At 36.0% G+C, this 23613-nt stretch overlaps 3 protein-coding genes across 4 annotated transcripts in view; 1 reads left to right on the top strand and 2 right to left on the bottom strand.

Moving 5' to 3' along the window:
• Window positions 1–23613, top strand: part of LOC134845256 (T-complex protein 1 subunit eta-like) — a 297982-nt gene that overhangs the window by 134055 nt on the left and 140314 nt on the right. The window lies entirely within an intron of this gene.
• Window positions 1–23613, bottom strand: part of LOC134845261 (methylosome subunit pICln-like) — a 54447-nt gene that overhangs the window by 10180 nt on the left and 20654 nt on the right. The gene's annotated exons all lie outside the window — the stretch shown is intronic.
• LOC134843815 (UTP--glucose-1-phosphate uridylyltransferase-like) lies at window positions 6114–12519 on the bottom strand. The gene is made up of 4 exons (XM_063860103.1): window positions 12364–12519; window positions 11503–12104; window positions 7296–7544; window positions 6114–7219 (listed from the first exon to the last, which is right to left on the bottom strand). Exons 1-4 carry the CDS (start codon window positions 12371–12373, stop codon window positions 6590–6592), a joined length of 1491 nt encoding a protein of 496 aa, XP_063716173.1. The 5' UTR covers window positions 12374–12519; the 3' UTR covers window positions 6114–6589.

The raw sequence follows: 23613 nt of genomic DNA, 5'->3' as shown, positions 1-23613 counted from the left end.
AACACATCTTGTTACAAGACGCTACTAAGCTCGATAGTAAAACAAGAATTGAAGATTTATACTAATTACTGTTTTGCCGCTTATACCAGCTCTCGGGAAAAGTTTCAGCCAATTGTACATTTTTGGGCTTTTAATATAGACTGTTAATAACCTGTTCATTCGATTAAACCTATAATGTCAGATTTGGCAGGGTAGTTAATCTAAAAGTCCAAAAAACGGTTAAAAAAAACCAAAAATTTGAGAATCATAGCTTTTTGTGTGACAAAATTAGCATATAATTTCACGCAACATATAATTTCGATTGAAATCAAAATCTCAGATTTCAGAGAGTAGTTTTCGAGAAAAGTCACAAACTTTAAAAAACGGTCAAAATCAAAACGTTTACTTTTCTGAGTGCCAAACTTTTGGAGTCAAAAAAAGTTGGGAGTATTCGCATAAAAAATGAGCTTCCCGAAACCCGCTCTGAGAATTGAGCCCAAAATTTCAGATATGTTTTCCGAGAAAGAGTAAAAAAAAAACAGTCGGAAAATCAAAAATTTGAATTTTCAGAGAGCGATAACTTCTTGTGTGAAACTTTTTGTTGGTGTCCGCTAAAGCAGAGGAGCTTCCTGCTACTCGTTATCTCCTTGAGCCCACAATATCGGATTTGAGAGGTTAGTTATCGAGAAAAGTCGAAAAGATTCACAAAATAATCAAAATTTGACTATTCCGAGCGCCATAATGTTGCAAAAAAATTGGTCGTAGCCACTTATGCAGCGAAACTTTTCAAAACGGTTCAATTCATTATAACCAAACACTCATATTTGAGAGGGATAGTTTTCGAGAAAACGAAAAAAAAATCAAGAATGACAGAGGCGTCAATGAAAAAAAGACTCTGGGGGAGTACGCATGCACAGAGAGTCTTTCAATTGATACCCCTTTTTTTGAAAACCAGGAAAAGTTCCTGAGAAAAACTAAAAGTTTTGCAAAAAGTAGAAAAAAAAATCAGAACGAAAAATATGGGATTTCAACCAGCCGATTGGCAAAAACACAACCAACTAAAAAAGTGCGGAGAGGAGTACTAAAATTGTTTTTATCTTGAACCGGTTAAAAAGTCGGTCGATAAAAAATATCCCGAAATAATTTTGGCCGAAGAATTTTTTTGGCCGATACGAAGTCAAGGTTAGCAAAAGTACAAAAGTTAGGCGTAAATCGAACGCTTAAAAAGACATCAAATCTCCTGGCCTGCAGAAAACCAAAAAATATCAATCTATTTTTTTTTACATCACTTGGACCTAAATAACTTGCGCTAGTAGAAACATGAATAAAGTGTACACTAGAACGAAGCAGTATGAGACAAACGAAATTTCGATAATGACTGCAAAAAAAGTGTTCTAACATTTCGGCATCATTACATAAATCAGAAAAAGATTTAAAAAAATTAGGAGCAAATAAAATACAAAAATCTTTAACGAGAATACGACTAAAAGCAGCTCTATCAAGTGAAATCAGAAAAAGTAGCAAAAAGCCTCGAACTAGCGAAACCTCGGCTACGTATAGGATTCGAATCTGCAACACTGCAGCTTTTTGTCTCACGCTCTAACCACTCAACCGCGGATGCATAAATTGCCCAAACACTAGCTACTAATAACCAAGCTACATATGTAAAAAATTGCCAATTCGATAAGGCAAAAGGGGTAACAAATACAAAAAGACACAATAAAACCAAATCATGTATAAATTATGCATTACGAAAAAATTGCGAGATACATTGATTTGAAAAACCTCAGAAATCAAGCTTTTTATCATTGTATTGCCGTTTGAAACCATTAACTTTTTTCGGCTCATTTGATGAATTTAAGAAACATCAGCTGTGTTAACTTTTTATTAATTAAATGTTGAAGCACATATGACATTCCGCAGCCTACCGATTCAAAAATGCCACCAAAAGTAGCACTTTTATTTGCGCCTTAGGTTGGGAAAAAAGGTTCGTATTAATACACTGGCTTCGCAAGTGTAAACAACTGTCAATCCGATCAAAAATCTGTGGGCCTGAAAATTTGAGAACTCATGTAAACAATTTCTCAAATTTTCACAACTCAGTTACAAAAATTTCAAACCTAACTCCAATTAGACAAAAACTTATTGCCGTTTAAGAAAAACCCGTGGTTTGGTAGCACTGTACCAAAAAAGCTACAATAACACAATCATTAGTGTATATATAGGGGCTTTTATAAAATTTCAGGACAGTTGGTTCAAAAATGGATATCGTAAAATTGTACCTTTGTGACTCATTTTGTGGTCGAGGTGTCAAAGCCAATACATTAATTAACTCTCTTATCGGAGTTTTAAAAAAATTACTCAATTTTGAACTATAATGCTAATAAGTTCAATTTTTTTTCGATCGCATTTCAATTATTACGAATAAGAAGGAAGCACGTATTCATATCGTTGCAGAGAGAAGTCACATCTCAATCGAAAACCAATTCGAATCAATAAAAATCATAATAAGATTTAATTAAACCCGCAAGGCGGGGATTAGTTGCTCTTAGTCATTGATAACAAAGTTAATAAATTAAACTTAAAAACCATGACTCTGGATAAATCAAGTAATTAAATGTTCGTAGTTTGTCAAACAATAACAGGTTCAAATTCTTTCTAAAGACTACAGGTTCTTGAAAACGATAATAGCCAGGCAAATTGTTCGATTTCGCGAGGGTGTTTGACATTTCTGCTATACGGTAAAATAAATTTTACAAAGTTTGCTCCGTGTTATCATTTGCATTCTCGTAAACGTCTTGTTTCCCATTCGATTTGAATCAGGGCCCTTGTCGATTGTCCATTTATCGGCAACTCGTTCTTAAAAAGGTTATTCAGCTAAATTAAATTGTTTTTAAATAACGTCAGTGAAATTGGCAACAGTTTGCTTTTATTAAAGTAAAAAACTTAATCCTCATCATTTAATTCATGTTTTTGAAACACTATTCAGAGCACTGTCGTTGAAAATTTCCTATTCACTTACATTGGTTTCATTTCGCAAACCAAACTGGAGATGCAAAAAAATATCGATAGTATGAAAACGAAACCCGGACAGAGCTACTGAGTGAGTTTGGCGAAGATGATCTGATCTAATTAAAATGCACGTTTGCTTTTGAAAGTCTTTCGGTTATGTGGTATATCCATGACATTTTGAATTGCACCAAACACTAAGGTCTTCCAATGTGTCTTTTGAAGCTATTTGTTCTCCATTAATAGATGAAAGATCGCTTAAAGGATATCGCTTGTTTGATTTTTGAAAGCTAATTTGTTCAGATTTGTCAAAATTGAAATCAATTCTGTTTTCTGCTGCCCAGGTGATTACATTGTTTATATCTGTTTGAATCGAAGAAAGGTCAAACCAATTTCCAATAATTTTGGTATCATCAGCATATAAAAGGAAAAAGTTGTCAATAATGTCTGGCATTTCATTTATATATATAGAAAACACGAACACTGCATAAATTGATCCCTGCGGACTACCACACATTGTACTATGATGTTGTATACAAGGAATCAGAACAAGGAGAATTACCTCTCACGCTATTTTTAGATATTGCAAAAGCTTTCGACTATTAGCCATAACATCATTTTATACAAGCTTGCCAAAATAGGCTTCGAACATGAGTTTCTTCAATTTTTTCCATCAGATCTCATAGACAGACAACAAATAGTTTTTCTTTGTAATACATTGTCTCATATCCGCAATATAACGAGTGGTGGTCCACAGGGATCAATTTTTGCAGTGTTCAATATGGTTTGTCACAGTCGAATGATGTTTTCGAAATACATGTTGGTTTTTACAATTTTCTTTGAATGAACCCTTTTATCTTGTTATATGAAACTCGTTCAATTACTAGGGCGAGTGCAGGAAGTAATGAAATGGGCCTGTAATTTTCAATGTTCATACGAGAAGCTTTTTTGTATAAAGTATTAATGTGTGCTATTTACCAGATAACTGGAAACTCTTTATTACTGACTATGCAATTAAGCAGTTCAACAATATCAATGAAACAGAACAGTGAGACGAAAATTAATATGTTAGGAGATACACCATCAACTGAATTTGTTCCTGATTTGCATTTACTCCATTCGTTAAGAATTTCGCATTGCGAAACGAAACTATCTGATAATTATATTCATGGAAAAAGACTTTCGCTTGGAACATCCAATGTTTCGTTGTCTATTTTGTAAACAGATGCAAAAAACTCGTTAAAAGCCTGACAGAATGCAAAATCAGAGCAAAAGCGGGTATTCTTGTATGACATTTTACTGGGTACTTAAGCCTTTCCATTTATCGATCTGAAAAATTTGTAAGTCAATTTTAAACGAAGTCTTTCATTGCCTCTAAATAAACGGCCTTGTCTAGTTCTTAAGAATCATTCAATTATTGCTTGCAGCGTTTTACTTTCTCGTCAGAATAATTATGTTTAGAGTGACGAATTGTCTTTTTTGGAATATATTTGTTTACGGCTTGATAATACAACCCAGAGAACGTTTCCAGCATTCAATCTGCATCATTCGAGCAATGAAGTCTGTTGTTTAACTAAAACAAACGCAATGATTCGGAGTCTGCTTTAAGGATCCAGTAACCATTTATATTTATCTATTCCGTTTCAATTTCAAATGCTATTTGACAGGAAAGTGCAGGATGATCTGAGAAGCTTTGGTTTCTTTCGAAGTTATTACATAAAAAAGGATTGTCTGTTAATAATGCGTCTCGCTGTACAAAATCATTATCTGACAGAAAACCAAGATTGAACTTCGCAATTATTTCACAAAAAAACTGGATACACATTGGTCATCACTTGATAAAATATTCTAAACAACTGAAGTTAAGCAGATCACCGCATAAAATCGTTCAGGTTAGAGTCCACCATACGCGTTGTGTTAAGGTTAGATTCTACCATATGAACGTTGAGTTGTTTGTTCACTTCACTCAAAGAATTTTCAAGTAAAATTCCGTTTAGAGTATAAGGACTGTCATGCGGTGGATTGTAAATGGCTGCATTAGGTTATTCAGTTTCACAAACAAATATGAACCAAAGTAAAAAATAACTGATTGATCATCGATGATATTAAGTTTAGATGAGGTTTCAACCGCAATTAGGACTCCTCCTTGAGGTCCAGTTTTCCTATCAGAACGGTGAATTACTTCATATACATCTGTGCAGAAGACTGCAGTATTTTCAATATGTTTATCCAACCATGTTTCACTTAGGGCAACAATGTCAGGTTGATGGATTCGCAATAAATTGTCCAGCTTGATTTTCCGTTCAATTGTTAAAATTGATCTGCAATTAAGTGACAAAAGTTTTATGTCATTTAGTAGTCATGAGGAAGAGTTCATTTTACCAAGAATTCGATCATACTCAGATTGAACCTCTTTGTCGCAGTCAATTGTGCTTCCCGCCTTTATTTTGAATTCTGATTTTTCTTTTTTCATCAAAGAACTCAAATCGTAACTATATTTCAGAACTTTCCTTTCGTTCTAATTCATAAACTCTTTGACAGAAAATAAGTTTATGATGCCAAGATGGAATGAAAGACAAGAGGTCTTGATTTGTATGGTATTTCTTTACCAAGCCTAAAACAGTCGCTCACAGTAATTTCTTTAAGTTCCATCCTATCTCTGAACATTTGTAGCAATTTTTTTCAATGACGCCACACTGTAAGCTATTTGAAATAACCAAACGATTGCTTTTTTATAAAAAGACCCCCTGCCCCCCCCCCCCCCACACACCGACACAAACTCACCGAATATTCGAAGACAACTTACGACAATCAGATCCCAGTAGACAAATCACAGAGACGAAACTATAACAAAGACTATTACTACAGTCGAATTTATAGCGCTAATAGTCAGCAAAAATTCTTTCGAAACAAGAAAAACAGATTTTGCATAGCAGACAAATGCCCATTATCGTGTACAGTCGAAATCACCGAAGTCATTATCTGAGTTATGTTGACTATCTACGTCCCATAAGGAATAATAAAGGGTCTAGAAACTCAAAAACAAAAATTGCTTCTGCATATTTCAAGTTCTGTCAAGTCCAGACCTAAATCAAAAGTTCTAGAAGTCGGACGAAATGCTGAAATAACGAGACAATCAAACATTATTAATTTAATTAAATTGAACTTGGTAAAGAGTATTTTGTAAATCGACTTTAGTTCATAGAACAATTCATCCAATTATAAGCTTAATTTATCAAGTAGTGAAAGTGCAAATAAATCTCCTTTACAAAAGGATAGTTGTTCAAATATACTATGCCAGCTCCTTATGATACAAATTGCATCCCTACTTGGAAAAAGCGGGCTCCAAAACAATACACACTTTACAAACTATTGAAGAGCACCACGATGAGCATAATACCAGTACAGTTCATTAGCGTAGTCAGTCAATGTCAACTCGGGTTTAAACCAACTCAATAATCCAAATAGTATTGCTAAGAATTAACATCACTCCGATGCATTTCATTGTCAGCACTGGCAGAGTGCACGCCTGTTTACAATTCAAAAAATGTGTTCAAAGCCTTTGCTAATTCAAATATTTTTTAGCTGCCTTAGTTACACGCTAGTGGTCCAGGATCCTCAAGTTACCAGATACAATTTTGTTTTCCAGCTCTGCGCCTGTAGGGATATCGATTCGCTCTCCGTGGTTGGCGATGATAATGACAGTTCCCTTCAGGACAACATTCCTCCCAAAGGTCACGTCTCCAGATACCGTCAGGTGATCCAGGTCGATCAGGTTTGGGATGTCCATGATTCGCTTATTAAACTTGGCCATCTTAGCGAATTCGTGGCCTAGTTTGACAAGAGGTGTCGTTCCAAAGATTCTCTTCTCAGACATGAGAAGGTTTCCACTCTTGACCGCGTAGATGTTGGACATCACGAGGAGCAGGTCAGAGGTCGTTTTCACTGGCAAGAATCGGTCTCGGTTTACATGCAGTCCGACTGATTTCTCGAAGCACTTCACGCCACTTCCAACTGCAGTCTCCAGCTGGATAATTTTTCGCCCATCCGCCAGTGTCTTCTGGTTGAGAATGATGTCCAGATCTACTTTCTCGCTCTCTACCACCTTCTTCATCGAGGACAACTTCATCCACAGATTATTCGTGTTGAATTGCTTGAACTTCTTCACTGACTTGAAGTCGTCGATATGCTCAGGAGGCACTTGAGCAATCTCCAGCAGCCTGATCTCATTCTAAAACAAAAACAGTCATGACTTAAGAATTTGCCCAAAGTACCTCTGATTGAGAAAGCACAAACAAATGTTGTACCCTGTATCTGATGAGTGTCCCTCCCTTCACGTCACTCGGGGTCTTGTCGGTGAGTTCCATGGCGAAGTCAATGCCCTCTTTCATGAGTTGGTACAGAATGGACACATCCACGGTCGCGCCCAAGTTGTCCACATTGGATACAAACACGTACTCCTTGCCCTCTTCTATGAGTCGATCGATCAGCTCCGAGTTGTAGAACGACTGGTAGAGATCTCCGTGGCCGGGCGGATACCAACCCTCCTTCTCCACCTGCAAAATCACCACACTCTCGACACTCTTAAGCTTTGAAAACACCATATAACATATAAATTGAGTTTTAATCGCATCTAGGTTTCAAGGAATTCAACCAAGTAGTACTAAACCCACAGCAATGAGGGCATCGACAACCAAATGGCGATGAAATATCGATCTATAACTTTCGGAGGGAAAACTACAAAAGCCAAACATGCGAAGAAAGTAACGTCAACTGAAAACATTGACCTTGTCACCATCGTGTTCAACAAAAATTCACCTATAATAGGGCAATAGTGATGGCCGTTCTTATTTGAATTATCAAAATTAGTCATAACTGATCGGATTATTGAGAAAAAATCAAAAATTGATATCAACTAATAAGCGAAGCGTAGTTTTGCACCTGACTGGCATGTCTAGAACGGAAATCATCTATCATATCAGAAATTATTAGTAGTTCTCCAAAAAATCTTCCAACCCATTTCTTTCATTCCTTTGTCACTTCAACTAGATAAAATAAATATATACACGAACTACAGAAAAAAAACTACAGATGCGCAGCTCTATAAAGTGAAATACGTGGAAACAAACCTCGAATTAGTAAAACTTTTGCTATGATTCGGATTCGAACCTACAACCTCGAAATTTGAAGTCTCACATTTTCGCATCTGCGCAACGGGCCATTGAAACTTTCCTAACACTAGCCAGCAATAAAGCAGCTACAGATGCTAATAAATTGCCAATGATATACAGCAAAGATACCACCAAATCTACATAAAACTAGTGCTAAGTGGGGCATTGAATCTCAGACCGGTAGATTAAGAAGCTCTTTTATGATTGACACCTTCGCTTGGCGAACGGCAAACGCTAGACATCAATTACGCAAAAACAGACTATGATATTTCTACCGTTACAGTTCTTGATATAGCAACATTGCCCCCAAATAAGCCCTTTTATTTGTGAGTTTGATGGGAAAAAAGTAAGAGTCATACTATTACACTACACTTTCTTGTTTAATAATGAAAAACGAAAGGGAAAAAGATTGCTTTTAAAGTGAGTTATCAGCATTGTCACTGATTCTGTCAGACAGGAACTTCGGCTATTATGGAATTCGAACCATTGATATTTTAGGCTCATATATTTTCGACTGAGTATGGTATTTTTGTTCCGACTACTTCACGAAGTGGGAAGGACAATGTGCCAGCTCTGACTTTTTCCCTCATTTTGACTACCCCAAAGAAAGCTCACAGAGCCGCTGGAAAAGAAACAAGTCGGTGCTTAAACCGATATAATTTAAACTGAAAGACATGCAGCCAAAATAAATGCGATTAATGTTTTTTTAAAGTTTTGTTTGATATTAGACTAATGTGGTATACAAAACAGGGGCGGATTTAGGGATTCGACCTAAATCCGCCCCTGTTCGACCACACTCAGGGATTCGACCCCATGCCGACCCAAAGGGTCCCCCCTTTGTGTTATTTTGAGATATCCACTTTTGGCTGACTGACCTTAAAAAATTTCTAAAGGCGCCAATATATACTAATTTTCAGGGGGGAGCGCGCGCCGAAAAAACGCGATTTTTTGGTAAAATTCTCCAAAACGTGCCTGAAAACGCCCTTTTTGGCCGGTTCTTTTCAAAACTTTGCCTGCGGCACAGAAATTTTGGCAAAAACAGGGTCTTTTTAGTGCTTTGGGAGAGCCCAGAAAATCAATTTGGTCGACCTAAAAAAAGGTCGAGCAAAAAACTTCCGCCCCCCCCCCTCTAGAAAATCCTAGATCCACCCCTGATACAAAACCAAAACTCTTAAAAATGCAAGTCGGCAAGTAGGCCGATATAATGCACATTCAAAACCAAGACGAATTTTTTTTAAAAAGCGTTAAATCATGTCAAAGCTAAATCATGACTTGCAAAGAGAAAGTTAACAACCCACAATCAATGATTCTATTTGAACCAGGTGCGGATTTACCAAAAAGGTTCCATCTTTGGTTTTATTTTGCAAATTGCAGTTGGGACGACTGAATATTATAGTTTTCACCACAACACAACCACCCCCTCTCCCCGAGAAAATCCTATATCCGCCCTGATTTGTACTCAGAGTCACCATTTGATTCCAGGGTTGCATGATTAAAATCAACTTGATTTAAATCGGATTTTAATCGTAGAATAAAAAACAAAAAAATCAACCCTTGTGTTATCCTGCCGAGTGCGCGGTAAACATACAACCCACCTTGCAGTATTTACATTGGTTACCTACTTAGCTCTTCATAGCATACTTTTAACTGGAAAAGTTTTTCAGCACCTTCGGATTTATCCATTCCAGCCTCAGAAATTGTCTTGGAATAGAAAAATATAGTTAACTTGTGTTCTTCTTTCGGATGCTGAATCAGTAATTTTGCGTAAATTAATTGATTTTTCAAACAAAAACGTTTCCAATAAAAATCGAAAAAATCAAGGTAAAATAATAAAAATCGGATTTAAATCAATCGAGAATATACATAGATTTTTATGCAACCTTGTTTGATTCCAGTGGGATCGAGGGTGACACAATCATGATCCCAAACCACTAAAATTCTAACGAAACGATCGGTGATCAACAACAGAAACAGAGGATGAAATAGATGATGTGATAGCACACTAGATCCCCCCCACCCCAACCAATCAAGTATAGTTTATACAGATATAATTACACTCAAAAGACAAGTTTCGGGTTTCCAAATGCTCTATCTTTCTGGATAAATACCTTGAGAAAAATCCATATGCAGTAAGACTCGGTACCGCCACAATTCGCAAGAAAAGACAACTCGCAAAATATAAGGAAAGCGACAGCTCGCAAGTTTTCGAAGCTATTTGGAAACTTTATATTCTCGGTTCAAGGTCGCCGGTGGGCGCGCTATGCGCGAGTTTCCGCTTCGCGGCAATAACGTCTCTAAATTTCGTATAAATCCTACCCTCTGTTGCCAAGCTCGCAACACGTTGGCGCGACTGCGGCGGTGAGTATATTGCGAGTTGTCTTTTATTGCGAGTTGTCTTTCATTGCGAGTTGTTTTTTCTTGCGAGTTGTCGCATTACGGTAAAACTCGTATTCCTGTGCAGTAAAACTCGCAGCTAATACACCGAAAAAGAAAGAGCCTTTAATAAACCCAAAGCTGATAATGATAGACATCTTTCAAGCACAAAAATATATAGAGGCGAAGCTGAGCTCCGAAACACTTGCGATACAACACAAACATAGAATTGATAGCTAGCTGACAAAAATGAGACAGAAGCCACCAAGTCGAAGCAAATATTTTCTAGAAAAAAAACGGCAAAAAAAAACATTCATAAATTTCACCAGTTGTCCCGTTAAATAAAGCTTCCAAAATCATTTTCTGAGCGGCAACTCAGCCTTAAATACTTGGATAGACCCCATATGAGCCAAAAACAACAAAAAATATGTCATCAAACAAGAGTCTGACAATTCAAGTTATCCCAAAAAAACTTCGCTCCATAGATATTGAAGAAAAACAAGGTGCGACCGTGACTGAACCTACAGTTCAGAAAACGGGTATCTAACCTCTGGACCAAGTGAGAAGGGAGACACGAGATATGTTAAGGTTCCATAGTAAAGCAAATTCTGATTTGTCAAAATTTATTACAGATTTGAAGGAAAAATGGTATACGGGAAAAACGTCTAGTTCATGATTACAAGTACACTTTCGCTCGCAAGTGAAACGATATGAACCAGTCGCCAGTAGATCAGAAGAATAAAGGATGGAAAGAAGATTTCACCACAGACCTTGCTACAAACGTTTTATTATTACCTCACTCTGAAAAGTATACCAGATGCAATAAGATTATGGCTCCAAATATTACAAAGATACTTTAATTTTTAACTCTCACAGATCAGAAGTCGACCACCTACTATTCATACTCCATAGTTTGAGGCAATGAAAACAATCTCCCCTTAATTCTAAAACTACTCGAAAAGCAATGAACCTTTGAGTCGACTGATTCTGCAAATGGTATCAACGTTTCCTGGTTGATTCTGGGAAACTTGCTTTGGTTGAAGGAATGGATGTCGACGTTGTCTGCAATGTACTTGCGCAGTATGTTCGAGGTGTCCTCATCCGTGTTGAACGAGTTCATCAGCACCAGAGGGATGCTGACGTCATGCTCCCTGTTCATGGTCGAGATCTGTTCCACTGTCATGTCCAAGAAAGTCCTGCCTCCCCTCACAGTGATTGCACTCTTAGGCCCCACACAGCCCATACTAGTGCCCAATCCTCCATTCAACTTCAACACCACCAGTTTGCTCAGCAGATCCCGCTTCTCACTCTCTGGCACTTCCACATTTTCAGACATCTTCAGCGTGAAATCCTCCGGCAGGGGCGTGATCTCATCCCATACAATGGACTCTGCCTTTCGTTCATCAAGGAAGCGCTGATAGAGCTGCTGGAAGCCTTTGAAGTTGCGCTCATAAAAACCCTTTTCGTCTTCGGTCGCAGTCTCCATCAGTTGGCTCAGCTTCTTAGACATCACCGACATCTGGTCCTCTTGGAAGGAGTCCATGCGCTTACGCAGAGTCATTATGGCTTCAACTGAAAAGTAAAAATGAAATAAATAAAACCAAGCAAACAAAAAATATTACACACTTGGCAAAGAAAAATGTATGCAAGACTGCTACTACTGTCATTTAACTGTTTAAAGATTTATACGCAGTTCAGAGCAGCAAGAAATAAAACCAAAAGCGGTCGATAAATAGTGAAGAATACTAAAAAAAAGATATCGAAGAATACTGAAAAAGAATCTTAAAACATCAGAATATCGGTTAGCTAACAGTATAATGCAATTATCTACCTGTTGACATTTTCTTGCGAGCAATTTTAGATGGATAAATGTGCGCTAATTATCAACACTTGGTACTAATGTCAAAATTACCGCTTTTCTTTCCCCACCACTCTCTATTTTAATGTAATAATTATCGCTAAATCAAGTAAGTAAGTATGTAACAGTTGGCACTTTAAAAGTGCTGCCAATGTAGAGCAATAATTCATGACGTACAATGGCTCTTGTTTTGTTTCGAGCACCACTCGTAACCTCAAAGTCAGAGGCCACGTTCAAGAAATCGTTCTAGAAGCAAAAGCCTCGCACATAACTTGTTAGAAGAGTAATCACCCAAAAAGTAAGATGAAGGTTGAATTTCACCGATAGAAATATCAGAAGTAAAAGAAGTAACCTTAAAGGAACATCGTCAGCAAACGTCAGGGTGAGTAAATGGTCCATGGAAAATTGCTAACATGCAATCCAAAATGGAGAGCTCTGCTGCTTAACACAATTTCTTAATTGAAAAATAGGTTTCCTAGACAATTTTTAAAGCAAATTTACACAAAACATCGAAATTGAGCTTCGCATCACTTATGTGATATATATACGATCAATACACAGGGATGATTTTTTAAAAAAGCTCATGAGAAAAATCAAACCATTAAAAGACAATTATGAGAATAAATGGCAAACAAAAACCATCAAAAGAAAAAATTTCATCGCAGACGACAAGCTGAGCTTCATAACACTTGCAATATACAATAAAAAGAATGTTCCAATTTTAATATTAGAAAAAAAAGAGCAAAACTTAATCGATTAGGAGTCTCATGTCCTCGCATATGAGCCTCAATCGCTTGAAAACTTAATCACACTAGCCACTAATAAAGAAGACACAGACGCTTTTAAATTGCCAATGCTATGCAGCAAACATGCCACTGAATTAAAACAAGACAGCTTGAATTATGGAGCAGTAAAAACATGAAAACCTTACGTGAATTAAGTAAGACAATTTTTTTTAATATGGGAATTTTTTGTAAAAATCATCCCCCCACAGACCATATACAATACAAAGTGATAGATTTCTTTCCTAATAACATATCAGTTCTGGCAAATAAGCTTCCTTTAACCAATTTTGAACGATTTCAAAGACGATAAAAATCTCCGCTTACCCGTTAATAGCGCGAAATATATCGCGCGTTAATTGTCCCAAATTGGCCAAAATGGCAATCTTTAAACCCCCATAATTTTACGAAAAATGATCACAGGTGATATATCTTTTCCAAATTTAAGCTCATGACAACAAGACCTTTTCAATGATATAGGAAAAAATTGTCAAAATGGCTAGTTCAAAAGTCGAAAATTGTTTGAAGAAAAAAATCACCCCGAGCACAAATATTCCGTTACTTTTGTTAGCAAAGTCGAAAAAAAAACCATTTCAATGTTCCGGAATTGAACCTGCAAAATTTAGTAACACAGGCCACTAAAAGCAGCTACAGATGCTAGTATATTGCCAAACCTTGGAAATAAAACAAAAAAGCAAATAAATGAGCAATTTAACAAAAAAGCAAACTTAGGTCTGAAAAAGTTTCTTCGTAGTATTATACTACGCTACGCTTGGATAAACAACCGCCATAAAAGGAAACAAATACCAGAAAAAACATGGATAGCCGGTTACCGTGCAAGTAGCACAGCATGTTCCGACCATAGATAGTCTTCAGAGAACTACGGTTTAGAAAGTTCATTTTTTTCCAAATTGGTGTAGTTTTTCTGCTAGTTTTTCTGTGCGATTAAAGGATCTGACTTAAAAATATAATTTAAGCATATAAGACAGGCACAGTAATATAGGCAAAATTGACAAAAATATCAAAAGAAAAATGACTTGAAAAACTGAAAAAAAAATAAAAGATCAAAAGAAATTTTTTGAAGTTTTTGGTTCCCAAAAAGAAGCCAAAAACTGTATTACATGCTTAAAATTAGGTTTTAAAGTCTTAAATTAGGCATAATTCAGCTTGTAAGCCTACACGCTCACGCCATATTAGTTCGAAATAAGACCAAAAATTTCAAACCGGTTTTTCTCGACAATGGGAAAAACTTTTGGAAATTTTTTAAGGTCGTTCAAATCACGACTGAACGGGCTTCAATATGATATATCTCTCAACCCAGTCCGATGATTATTTGTGGTACCTGATTATGCGAGGAAAGTAAAAAAAAGACTGATCGCTTGCTTTATTCGGTCAAATTAAGACAAAAAATCAAAAAATTTCAAACCGGTTTTTCTCGACGCTGGGAAATTTTTTTAATGTGGTCCGAATTACGACTGAAAGGGCTTTAATATGATATACTACTCAACCAAGTCCGATGATTATTTGTGGTACCTGATTTTGCGTTGAAAAAACTAAAACACACCCGAATACAAAGTTCCTCCCCATTTTCAATGGTCGGAACAAAAAAAAAACGGAAAGAAACGATATGAGGAAAAGATAGAAACCAGAAATCATAAGTTGAACCGAAACAGCATTGTCTCAAATAAAACCGAAAATTTATTGACAAACTTGATGACCAGTCCAATCATGAAAGCAAGGAAAAGTAAAAGATGTTATTATTATTATAATATGTACGATCAAAACATTTGCAGCTCGCAGAACAGTAAGATTCTTACATACTTGAAGTAACATATAGTTTGCTCCATTTTTGGTATTCAGTCATAATCATATTGTTTTGCGCCATCAAAGTAATAATTATTATAGTTGCTACAAATCGCAGAGGAGCTATCACAAGGCCGCAACAATCCTGTCTCAAGATAATTCAAGTCTGGAAATCATACAAATCGACAATTTTGTTAAGCGATGCTTTTTTTGCAATTTTCGCGCGGTACCATTATTGCAGCCGAAATTGGTCAGGATGTGGTAGACCTGAAGCTAGAGGCCAAGTGAGAGCTCATCCTCACACACTATCATTGCCATGGTAGTGCGGTAAACGACTTTTCAAAGTAAACGACTTCCCACTCCACTATGCTGAATGCCTCTGATGGCTTAACTGAACTGATGGAGTAACCATTACGAGGCCACATTGTATCTTTTGGTACCATCAAGAAAAAAATGTCTCGAATATAGTGCAGCTCCAAATGCTAGCCCAAGCAGCAAACTTTGCGGAATAAAGAACAAAATTTGCGGCATCGAGAACAATTTGCGAAAACAATAATCAAATAATAATATCAGTTCGCTGTGGATTCCATAAGGGCTTGTCGCGGAATCTTTATTTTGTTTGCGGAATCCGAACTTTTTTGTGATAATCCGAATTTGTATGCGGAATCAAGTAAGAAATAACTAGCGTGTATCGCACCTCCGGTGCTTCGAATTTTTGACAACTCATGAAAAACCGCATATATTGGAAACTAGATCTGCAGGCTTTTAATGTACTCTGACAGCACCCAATTTGAGTAGTCATATTTGGAGGCAATATTTACAACTCCCTGGGAGTACCCTGGCAGCACCCAATTACGGGGTTGGGATATTTAAATTTTGTGAATTTTTGTAACCTAAGTTTTCTGAAATTTTTTTGAAAAAAAAAACAAAACACGTCATATCTCGAAAACTACAAGAATTTGAACAGTCACATTTGAAGGCAAGATTTGCAACTCAAGAGAGTACCCTGACAGCACCCAAGTACAGGGTAAGGAACTTCAAATTAAAAAAACATTGATTTAAGTTTTTAAAAACTCGAAAACTACAAAAAGATGAGCAGTCATAATTGAAGGCAAGGTTCGCAAAACTTAAGAGTACTCTGAAAGCCCCCAACTACAGGGTTGGCTATTTGAACTTTCGAAAAAAAATTCGGTAAGTTTTCTGAGAAACTTTTTGAACAATCACAAAAAACGTAATCTCTCAAAAACTATACAAGGATTTGAACAGTCATATTTGAAGGCAAGAATCGTAACTCGATAGAGTACCCAGAAAGCACCCAAATATAGGGTACCGAGATTCAAATTTTGGAAAAAGGTAATTTAGTTTTTTGAATTTTTTTTGAAAAATCACAAAAAACGTCAAATCTCGAAAACTACAAGGATTTGAGCAGTCATATTTGGAGGCAAGATTCTCAACCCCTGAGAGTACCCTGACAGCACCCAAATATAGTGTAAGAAAATTCAAATTAAAAAAAAATTAATTCAAGTTTTCTGAAATTTTTTTGAAAAAAAATCAAAAAAACGTGATATCTCGAAAACTACAAGGATTTGAGTCGTCTCATTTGGAGGCAAGATTCGCAATACTTGAAAGTACCCTGATAGCACCCAGCTACAGGGTTGGGAATTTCAAGTTTTCTAACTTATTCTGTAATTTTAATTTTCTGAAAATCTTTGAAAAACAATCAAAAATCGTCGTATCTCGTACACAAAAAAGTATTGAGCATTCTTAATAGGACGCCAAATTCGCAACCACTTTGTGAACTCTGACAGCATCCCACTATTGGGCTGCTTTTTTTAAACTGGGCGGAACAGCCACTGAAATCAAACTGGAAAATCGAGAAGAAAAAACTGAACCATTGCAATATACGATATAGCTTGAACGTGAAAATTTTTTTCGTTAATTATGCAGAAATATTTCGTTGAAAAAGCTTAAAGGTGGCGAGATAGTGAAGCCCGTATTTAAAAGTATAATAGATAGATATCAAAAAGTGATATAAAAAAAGCGATACTAAAAAAGTGATACTAAAAAGTGATTAAAAAAGTGATATGAAAAAGTGATATAAAAAAGTGATGTTATAAAGTGATACAAAAAGTGATATGAAAAAAGTGATAAAAGAAAAGTGATATAAAAAGTGATCTAAAAAATGTTAATTAAAAAACGAAGGATCGAAAAAACAGATAGAGAAAGAAAGATTGGAGACAACCGTTTGACAGTACTATTCTGAACAGAATCGTCGAAACCAAATTGGAGATAGTCAAATTAATTAAAAAAGCAGGTATACAGACAGACAAACAGACTTAATTTGGCCTCGAGAAAAAATACTGAAAAATTAATGACTTTGCGGAAAACCAATTGTTTTTTAAGCATTGCAATATATGATATAGCTTAAACATGAAAAAATTCTTTCGTTAAACATGCAAAATTTCTATGCTTAAACATGGGAGATAGCTGTAACTAGCATTTAAATATAGTATAGATATAGATTAAATATAGTATAGATAGATAGATAGATAGATAGATAGATAGATATAGATAGATAGATTATGATTTTAAACATATTTCTCTTAGAGAATTACAGTGGCTCCCCCAATGAGGTTGTTTCCCTTGCGCTATGAATTGCTCTAAACTGATATTTCTTCTTTTTAATTAAGCTTTCATCAGGTCTACTTTTTTATAATTTTTATAGCAAATAAGAGATTTCTTTAGAAGAGATTACCTCCCTTAAACAACGCAAAATTTTCTGTTTTTCGGATGTCACTATTAGAATTTTTAATTTTATGAAAGTTTCGCAAATTAAATGTAGAATTACAGCAGATTTTAAACAGTAGCACAAGATTAACTAAAGATGTAGTGACTGGTAGTATATAAAATTTATTATTATGTATTATGGATTTTTCATACCGCCTTGGTGTCGTTTGCGAGTACAAAAGAAGCATAAAATGGCTCTTTCTCAAATTCAAATCGCCAAAAAATTTATCTTGAGTACATTCCATTATTTATGATACATTTTCAGCATGTGGATAAAACTTTCAGTTCTTAGGAGAAAACTTTCAGTGTGTAGAAAGAAACTTAGGCATATAGAAATAAACATGTAAGGTCCTTTTTAAAAACGCTGGATCTGTATTAGATATGAATAAAGCAACTCTCTTCCTGACATCATTTTGAAAAATCATTGAATATTTTTCGAGGTCAAAGGGGTAAGTCCATCATTTAAAAATACCAATGTTTCAGGATTTGTCATTGGATTCCACGGACAATAGTCAAGTCCGCACTTGCTTTTCATTCTAGCTCGCTCTAAATTGTCTTTTTGATCAGCTCGAACTTGCTCACGCTGAGCTGGCTTTAGCTAGCTCTTGTTCGCTAACAAATCGCGAAACCAACTCAAAAAAGCGAAAACTAACACTGCTATTTTTTTTCGTTGAGGATCCCGCAATACCTTTCAAGTGAACACAAAACTTATAAGGTATTTGCTAGACAAAAACAACAACAATTTGGTAAGCCGATTTCTGGCTTTCAAAGGCTTCCAAAAATTCTGGCTTTCAAAGGCACACACACACACAATTATGTGCGTCTATAAAAGGTCAGTTAGCCCCTTAATGAAAAATTGTAGAAAAGAACAATTTTTTCATTTTATCTGGTACGTGAAATAGTTTACCATGTTGGCTATCTCTTCTAGGTTTTAAATATTTTAAAAATCGGAACAATTATACGCTCATATATCTTTAAATCAAATGAATGATTGCACAAGAAGTGACTAGTGTTTTCTCCACTATTATCTTTTAGTTTTCAGCGAGCCTAATTTGAGCTCCCATGGAAACCGGCTATCCTTGTTTAAGATGTGCTAGTTGAGAGAAAAGAAAATCAGTACAAATTTTCAGAAACTTGTTCCAATAATAGAACTACAAGCATGCTTCCGCCGTATTAAAATGTTCGCCTATCTGCTCACAATTAAAAACTTTTAGTAATCGAAACATAGCGAATCGAATATTTGAAAAGAGTAACGAACTCAAGTAAACATAAAAAAACACTTGTTGAAAAAATCTCAACTTTCGAATTTCAAATATGCCCTTTAAGCTCTTTAAATTTCTAGAACGATGCAAGATTGGCGCTTTTTTGACAACATTAACCAAAATTGAGAAAACTGGATCAACAGTTCAAGTTTTTATTCCGCTGGAATTCTAAAAATTAAATTCCACTTTCGTAACTAGAAATTGTTCACGTTTTTTTTGCGCCATTTCCCCGTTTGTATTTGGAGAGCGCTATTTACGGGACTTTCAGCAGATAAATTTCAATTGAACTCAAAAAGGGCATATGTACTTGTGTGCATTCATAAATGCATCAATATGTACGAATGCACATCTGTAGTTATTAGAAACTTTTATGCACAATTTAAGACTTTTTCCTGAAAAAAAAAAATCAGCAAGACATATACAAGAATCTTCACAACGTTCATCACTCTTAAACAATCAACCTCATTTTTTTACGTAGGGTAATCGACATGTATGCTATAAGACCAGTCCCCGAGCTTCGCCTCGCTTTGGACTATTTTTAAATGGTTTTAGGTTCATAATTTTCGTATTGAAATGAAAAACTTTAAAATTACATTATCGAGATTTACATTGATCTTAAGGCTAATTTCTTACCGATGTAGTTAACATACAGCTAGAAATTAATCTAATCAATTCAATTAGATTGCCTTTCTCCAATTTTAAGTGAGTATAAAATGGACACACTCCCGCCTACTCCACAGACAAGCAAACCTGAAAAAATTCGCCCAATCAGGCAACATATTTTAAGCTCAAAACTCACGAAAATTGGAAACGCAATGTTTATTTTGATTTTAAAAAATCTGCTAAAATAATCACTTTGATCAGTAAAATTGATTTGAGAAACCATCATTTACGCGCAACATTCCGTAACTTTTGACAAAAACCGGAACAGTGAGACATCACCAGGTAAATAGAACTTTCACGCGACCATTCTACAAACAAACTTTACATTCGAAGCTAAATTGCAGTCACGCTTACCAAATTAAATTGAGCGCAATTTAATTTTTTTTAAAAACCACACGACCTCAGCAAGCGATCTAACTATAAAACAAACAGTTTGAATTGATACTTCAGCAGCCTTCCGCTATGATCCGAAGACACAGGATATCTACTCTTGCATCTTTATCTGGCATGAGGTGAATCTATTTCAGCTGATTTAGGGATGAGTTTTCTTGTCTGTTCTGTTCTTTCTATGTCAATTTTCAACACAGACGCGAAGCAGAGCTTCGCAACACTTGCGATACAACGCAAATATAGCATTGCAAGCTAGTTAATAGAAAACGCACCATTTGTGATACAAAACATGAAAGCCGCTAAGTAGGAAAAAAATCGCCCATGTCGAAAAAAAACTAGATTTATTTAAAATATAAAGCTAGTTTTGACACAAAAACATGCCAAGACCACAAAATGAGAATTTAGCATCGGAAGAAAATTTACTAGGCGGTAACAACGACGAAAATACCTTTACAGAAACCTTTGAGCCGAAAGAAATCAGCAAGACATAATAACAAATTATTAAGTCCAACTCATCAAAACAAAAAAACACACAAAACAATATTTGCTTATCAAATGAAACAACATGAGGACACTAAGCACAGATATATTATAGGCCAAAACCAATTAGACCGAAAAAAATACATATTTAAAATTTTCTTTTCAAATTATGTCAAAGAAAAGTTATAAAGTCCCTTTACTCTCAAAACACACACACGTATATACAAAATCTTTTCGCTAGTCGAAAGATTTTGCGCAATATGAGACACTTGGCCGATTTTATAAAAGCCGAAACCTATTAAGCGGAACAAACAGAAAAAACAAAAAGCCGAAAAAAATTGTGGTCATGAAAAATTAAAAATTCTATTAACGTTTTTTTTTTAGTTTTTTTGCAATTCAGAGGGGTAGTGAATTACAAAAGTAAACTTCCAACAACCTGTTGTGTCGATTAAACCTAGGATATCAGATCACATATCGGGAAAAGTCCAAAAACGGTCAACAAATCGGATAATTGACATTTCCAAGAACCGTAGCTTTTTAAAAAAGTTTGCGCGTAGCCGTTTATGCAGATAAGATTCGTCCAACCTGTAATTTCGATTGAACTCAATAACCCAGGTTTGGCAGGTTACTTCTCGAGAAGAGTTTCAAAACACGGTCAAAAAATCAAAAGTTAAACTTTTCCGAGGGACATATATTTTTGTGTCAATAAACTTGGGCCTACTCGCGTATGCAAAAGAGCTTCACACAACCCGTGCCGTGGATTGAACAGAAAATCTCCAATATGTGAGGGTAATTTTCGGTAAAATTTAGAAAACGCTGAAACCACAAAAAACTGACCTTTCAGAGGACGATAACTTTTTGTGCAAAATGGTGTATGCATGGGGAGCTTCTCAATACCCGTCATCTCGATTGATCTCACAACCTCCAGTATGAGAGGTTAGTTTTCGAGAAAAGTCAAAAAGATACAAAAACAGTCAAACATTTTTCTTAAAATCAGTATTCTGAGGGCCAAAATATTATGGGTAAAAATTTTGGGCATAGCTACTAATTCAGGGTAGGTTTCCGAATCCTCTCTATTCATTGCAACAAATATCTCAGATTTGGTCAGTTTAAGAGAAAACAAAAAAAATAACTGTCAAATATTCCCCACAGACTTTATCGAAGGCTGTAGACAAAGTGGTAATGCAACAAGAGACCAGGGGAGTATGCAGGCACACAAAAATATAGGTGTTCTTTCTATGGATATCACTTTTGTGAAAATCGGTACAAGGGTTTATGAGAAAACGCTGAACTTTATGCGAAAAGTGATAAAAATTTCAAAAGCGTCTCAAAAACAAGCCGCTCCCAAAAACTTCCATAGTTTTATCGAACAAGAAATCCGAGCAAACATGCCAAGCAAGTCATTTGAAATTCAACATAGCGACTGAAGTTTTACGAAGCGGAAAAAAGGCTGACAATCTTTGAGCAGACACCAGTTGAACCGAAAAAAAAGGATTTTGTAGAAAAATTAAAGATTTTCAAGTCCCCCTGAAACTACTGTAGGAACTAGTACCCACCCAGCTAGTAGCGAAGCATTAGTGCAAGTATAATAATCGGAAACAATTATGGAGGAAAAAGGTAAATCATTTCAGACAAAACAGTCGAAACACAACCACCAGTATTAAATAGGCTTTTAGTAAATACCGAGCGGTCACAAAACCGATAACAAGTAGGTAGACGCCCACTGAGCAACCCTCAACAGGTTCACTCGACTACAAAAAGACGAGCACTGTTTCGGTCTTGAAGAAGAAAGCACGTGCCTGCACTGTCAGCTCGAAACTGAAGACACAGAACACCTCGATGCACCGAAAGAAACGCTGAAAAAAAAGAACATCAGTGAAGTTCGTCCAGTCTAACCGACTTTCAACACCGGTCCTATAACATCCTGAACTATCTTAGAAGTGTGGGGCTTCTCAGCCCTTTGGATCTTTAAAGCAGGCCGTCAAGAAACCAACCAACCAACCCACTGAGCCGAAAACAATGAAAAAGCCACAAAAATGTTTTAAAGCCACAAATTTTTAAACAAAATTCCGGCAATTCAGTTTTTACCGGAATTGTTTTCAATTACATACATTTTGAAAAACAAAAGAAGGCTACGCCGAGACTCGAACCCCAGATCATATAGTATATCGCAACCGCGTTACGTCTAGGCCAAGTCGGAAGTAGCCTCATGATAAGGTTCACTAACAAAGCAAGAAAGAAAGAAAATAATATTTGAAAGAAAAGTTGTTAAAGGGAAAACAGTCATTGTTCCCGATTACAAGTCACTTGCTATCGTCATCAGTGAAATCATCCTCAAGTTCTCGCATTCGGTCGCTTCTGCTTTCATCGTGAAATAAAAGTGCACCTGAGCATGTCTCTCGTTATTTCCTCTGCTTCGTAGATCCGTTTGAAAAGTTCGATGCCCCACCACATCTTCCAATGCTACGAGCTAAATTCAACACTCAATTTTCTCTCCCAACTTCTTTTTGTTTTCATCGACCAGGGTTGTATTAAGCTAGAGCGGCTTTGCCTATTGCCGATTTAAACCATGTCTGTTGATTGACGAAAGTAGATTTGAGAAACTGATTCAGAATTCTGTTAGACAAATTAACGGTTCTCACCTTTCTAAGCGCTTAAACAACTTAGCATCATTCAGTTTCATTACCTACACTTTTTGTTACTTAGCAATTCAAATCACAACATTTTCAAGCCACTTTTAAAACCACTACTAGCTCCTAGTGAAAATCCTATATCGACGCCTGTTGTTCAGTGAAAAAATAACGCGCCCCATCAAAAGTCCCTTTCCACAGAGAAAACTGCTCAAGATATTTTCTAACTAGCCGTTTCCAAAACTACATCTTTTCAATGGTTTAGTTTAAAGCATTTATACTCTACTTAAACAAGACAATCAAGGATAGCCGATTACATTGCTAGTAGCTAAGATAGTTCCGACCACCCTGATTATGAAGAAATTCAACACAAAGGTGACGCGGAGCTTTGCACCACTTGCAATACAATACAAACATAGCACGAAA

This window comes from Symsagittifera roscoffensis, chromosome 4, assembly GCF_963678635.1.
Source record: "Symsagittifera roscoffensis chromosome 4, txSymRosc1.1, whole genome shotgun sequence".
NCBI classification, from domain to species: Eukaryota; Metazoa; Xenacoelomorpha; order Acoela; family Convolutidae; genus Symsagittifera; species Symsagittifera roscoffensis.
Note: the sequence above shows the minus strand (reverse complement) of the source record. Positions and strands in the feature narration are given on the sequence as shown.

Excerpts from the sequence above, each read along its gene's own strand:
- LOC134843815 (XM_063860103.1), bottom strand. Across the intron at positions 7,545-11,502 it reads CAGAATCAGTCGACTCAAAG|GTGGAGAAGGAGGGTTGGTA; the intron begins GTTCATTGCTTT and ends GTGATTTTGCAG. Across the intron at positions 7,220-7,295 it reads GGACACTCATCAGATACAGG|AATGAGATCAGGCTGCTGGA; the intron begins GTACAACATTTG and ends TTTTTGTTTTAG.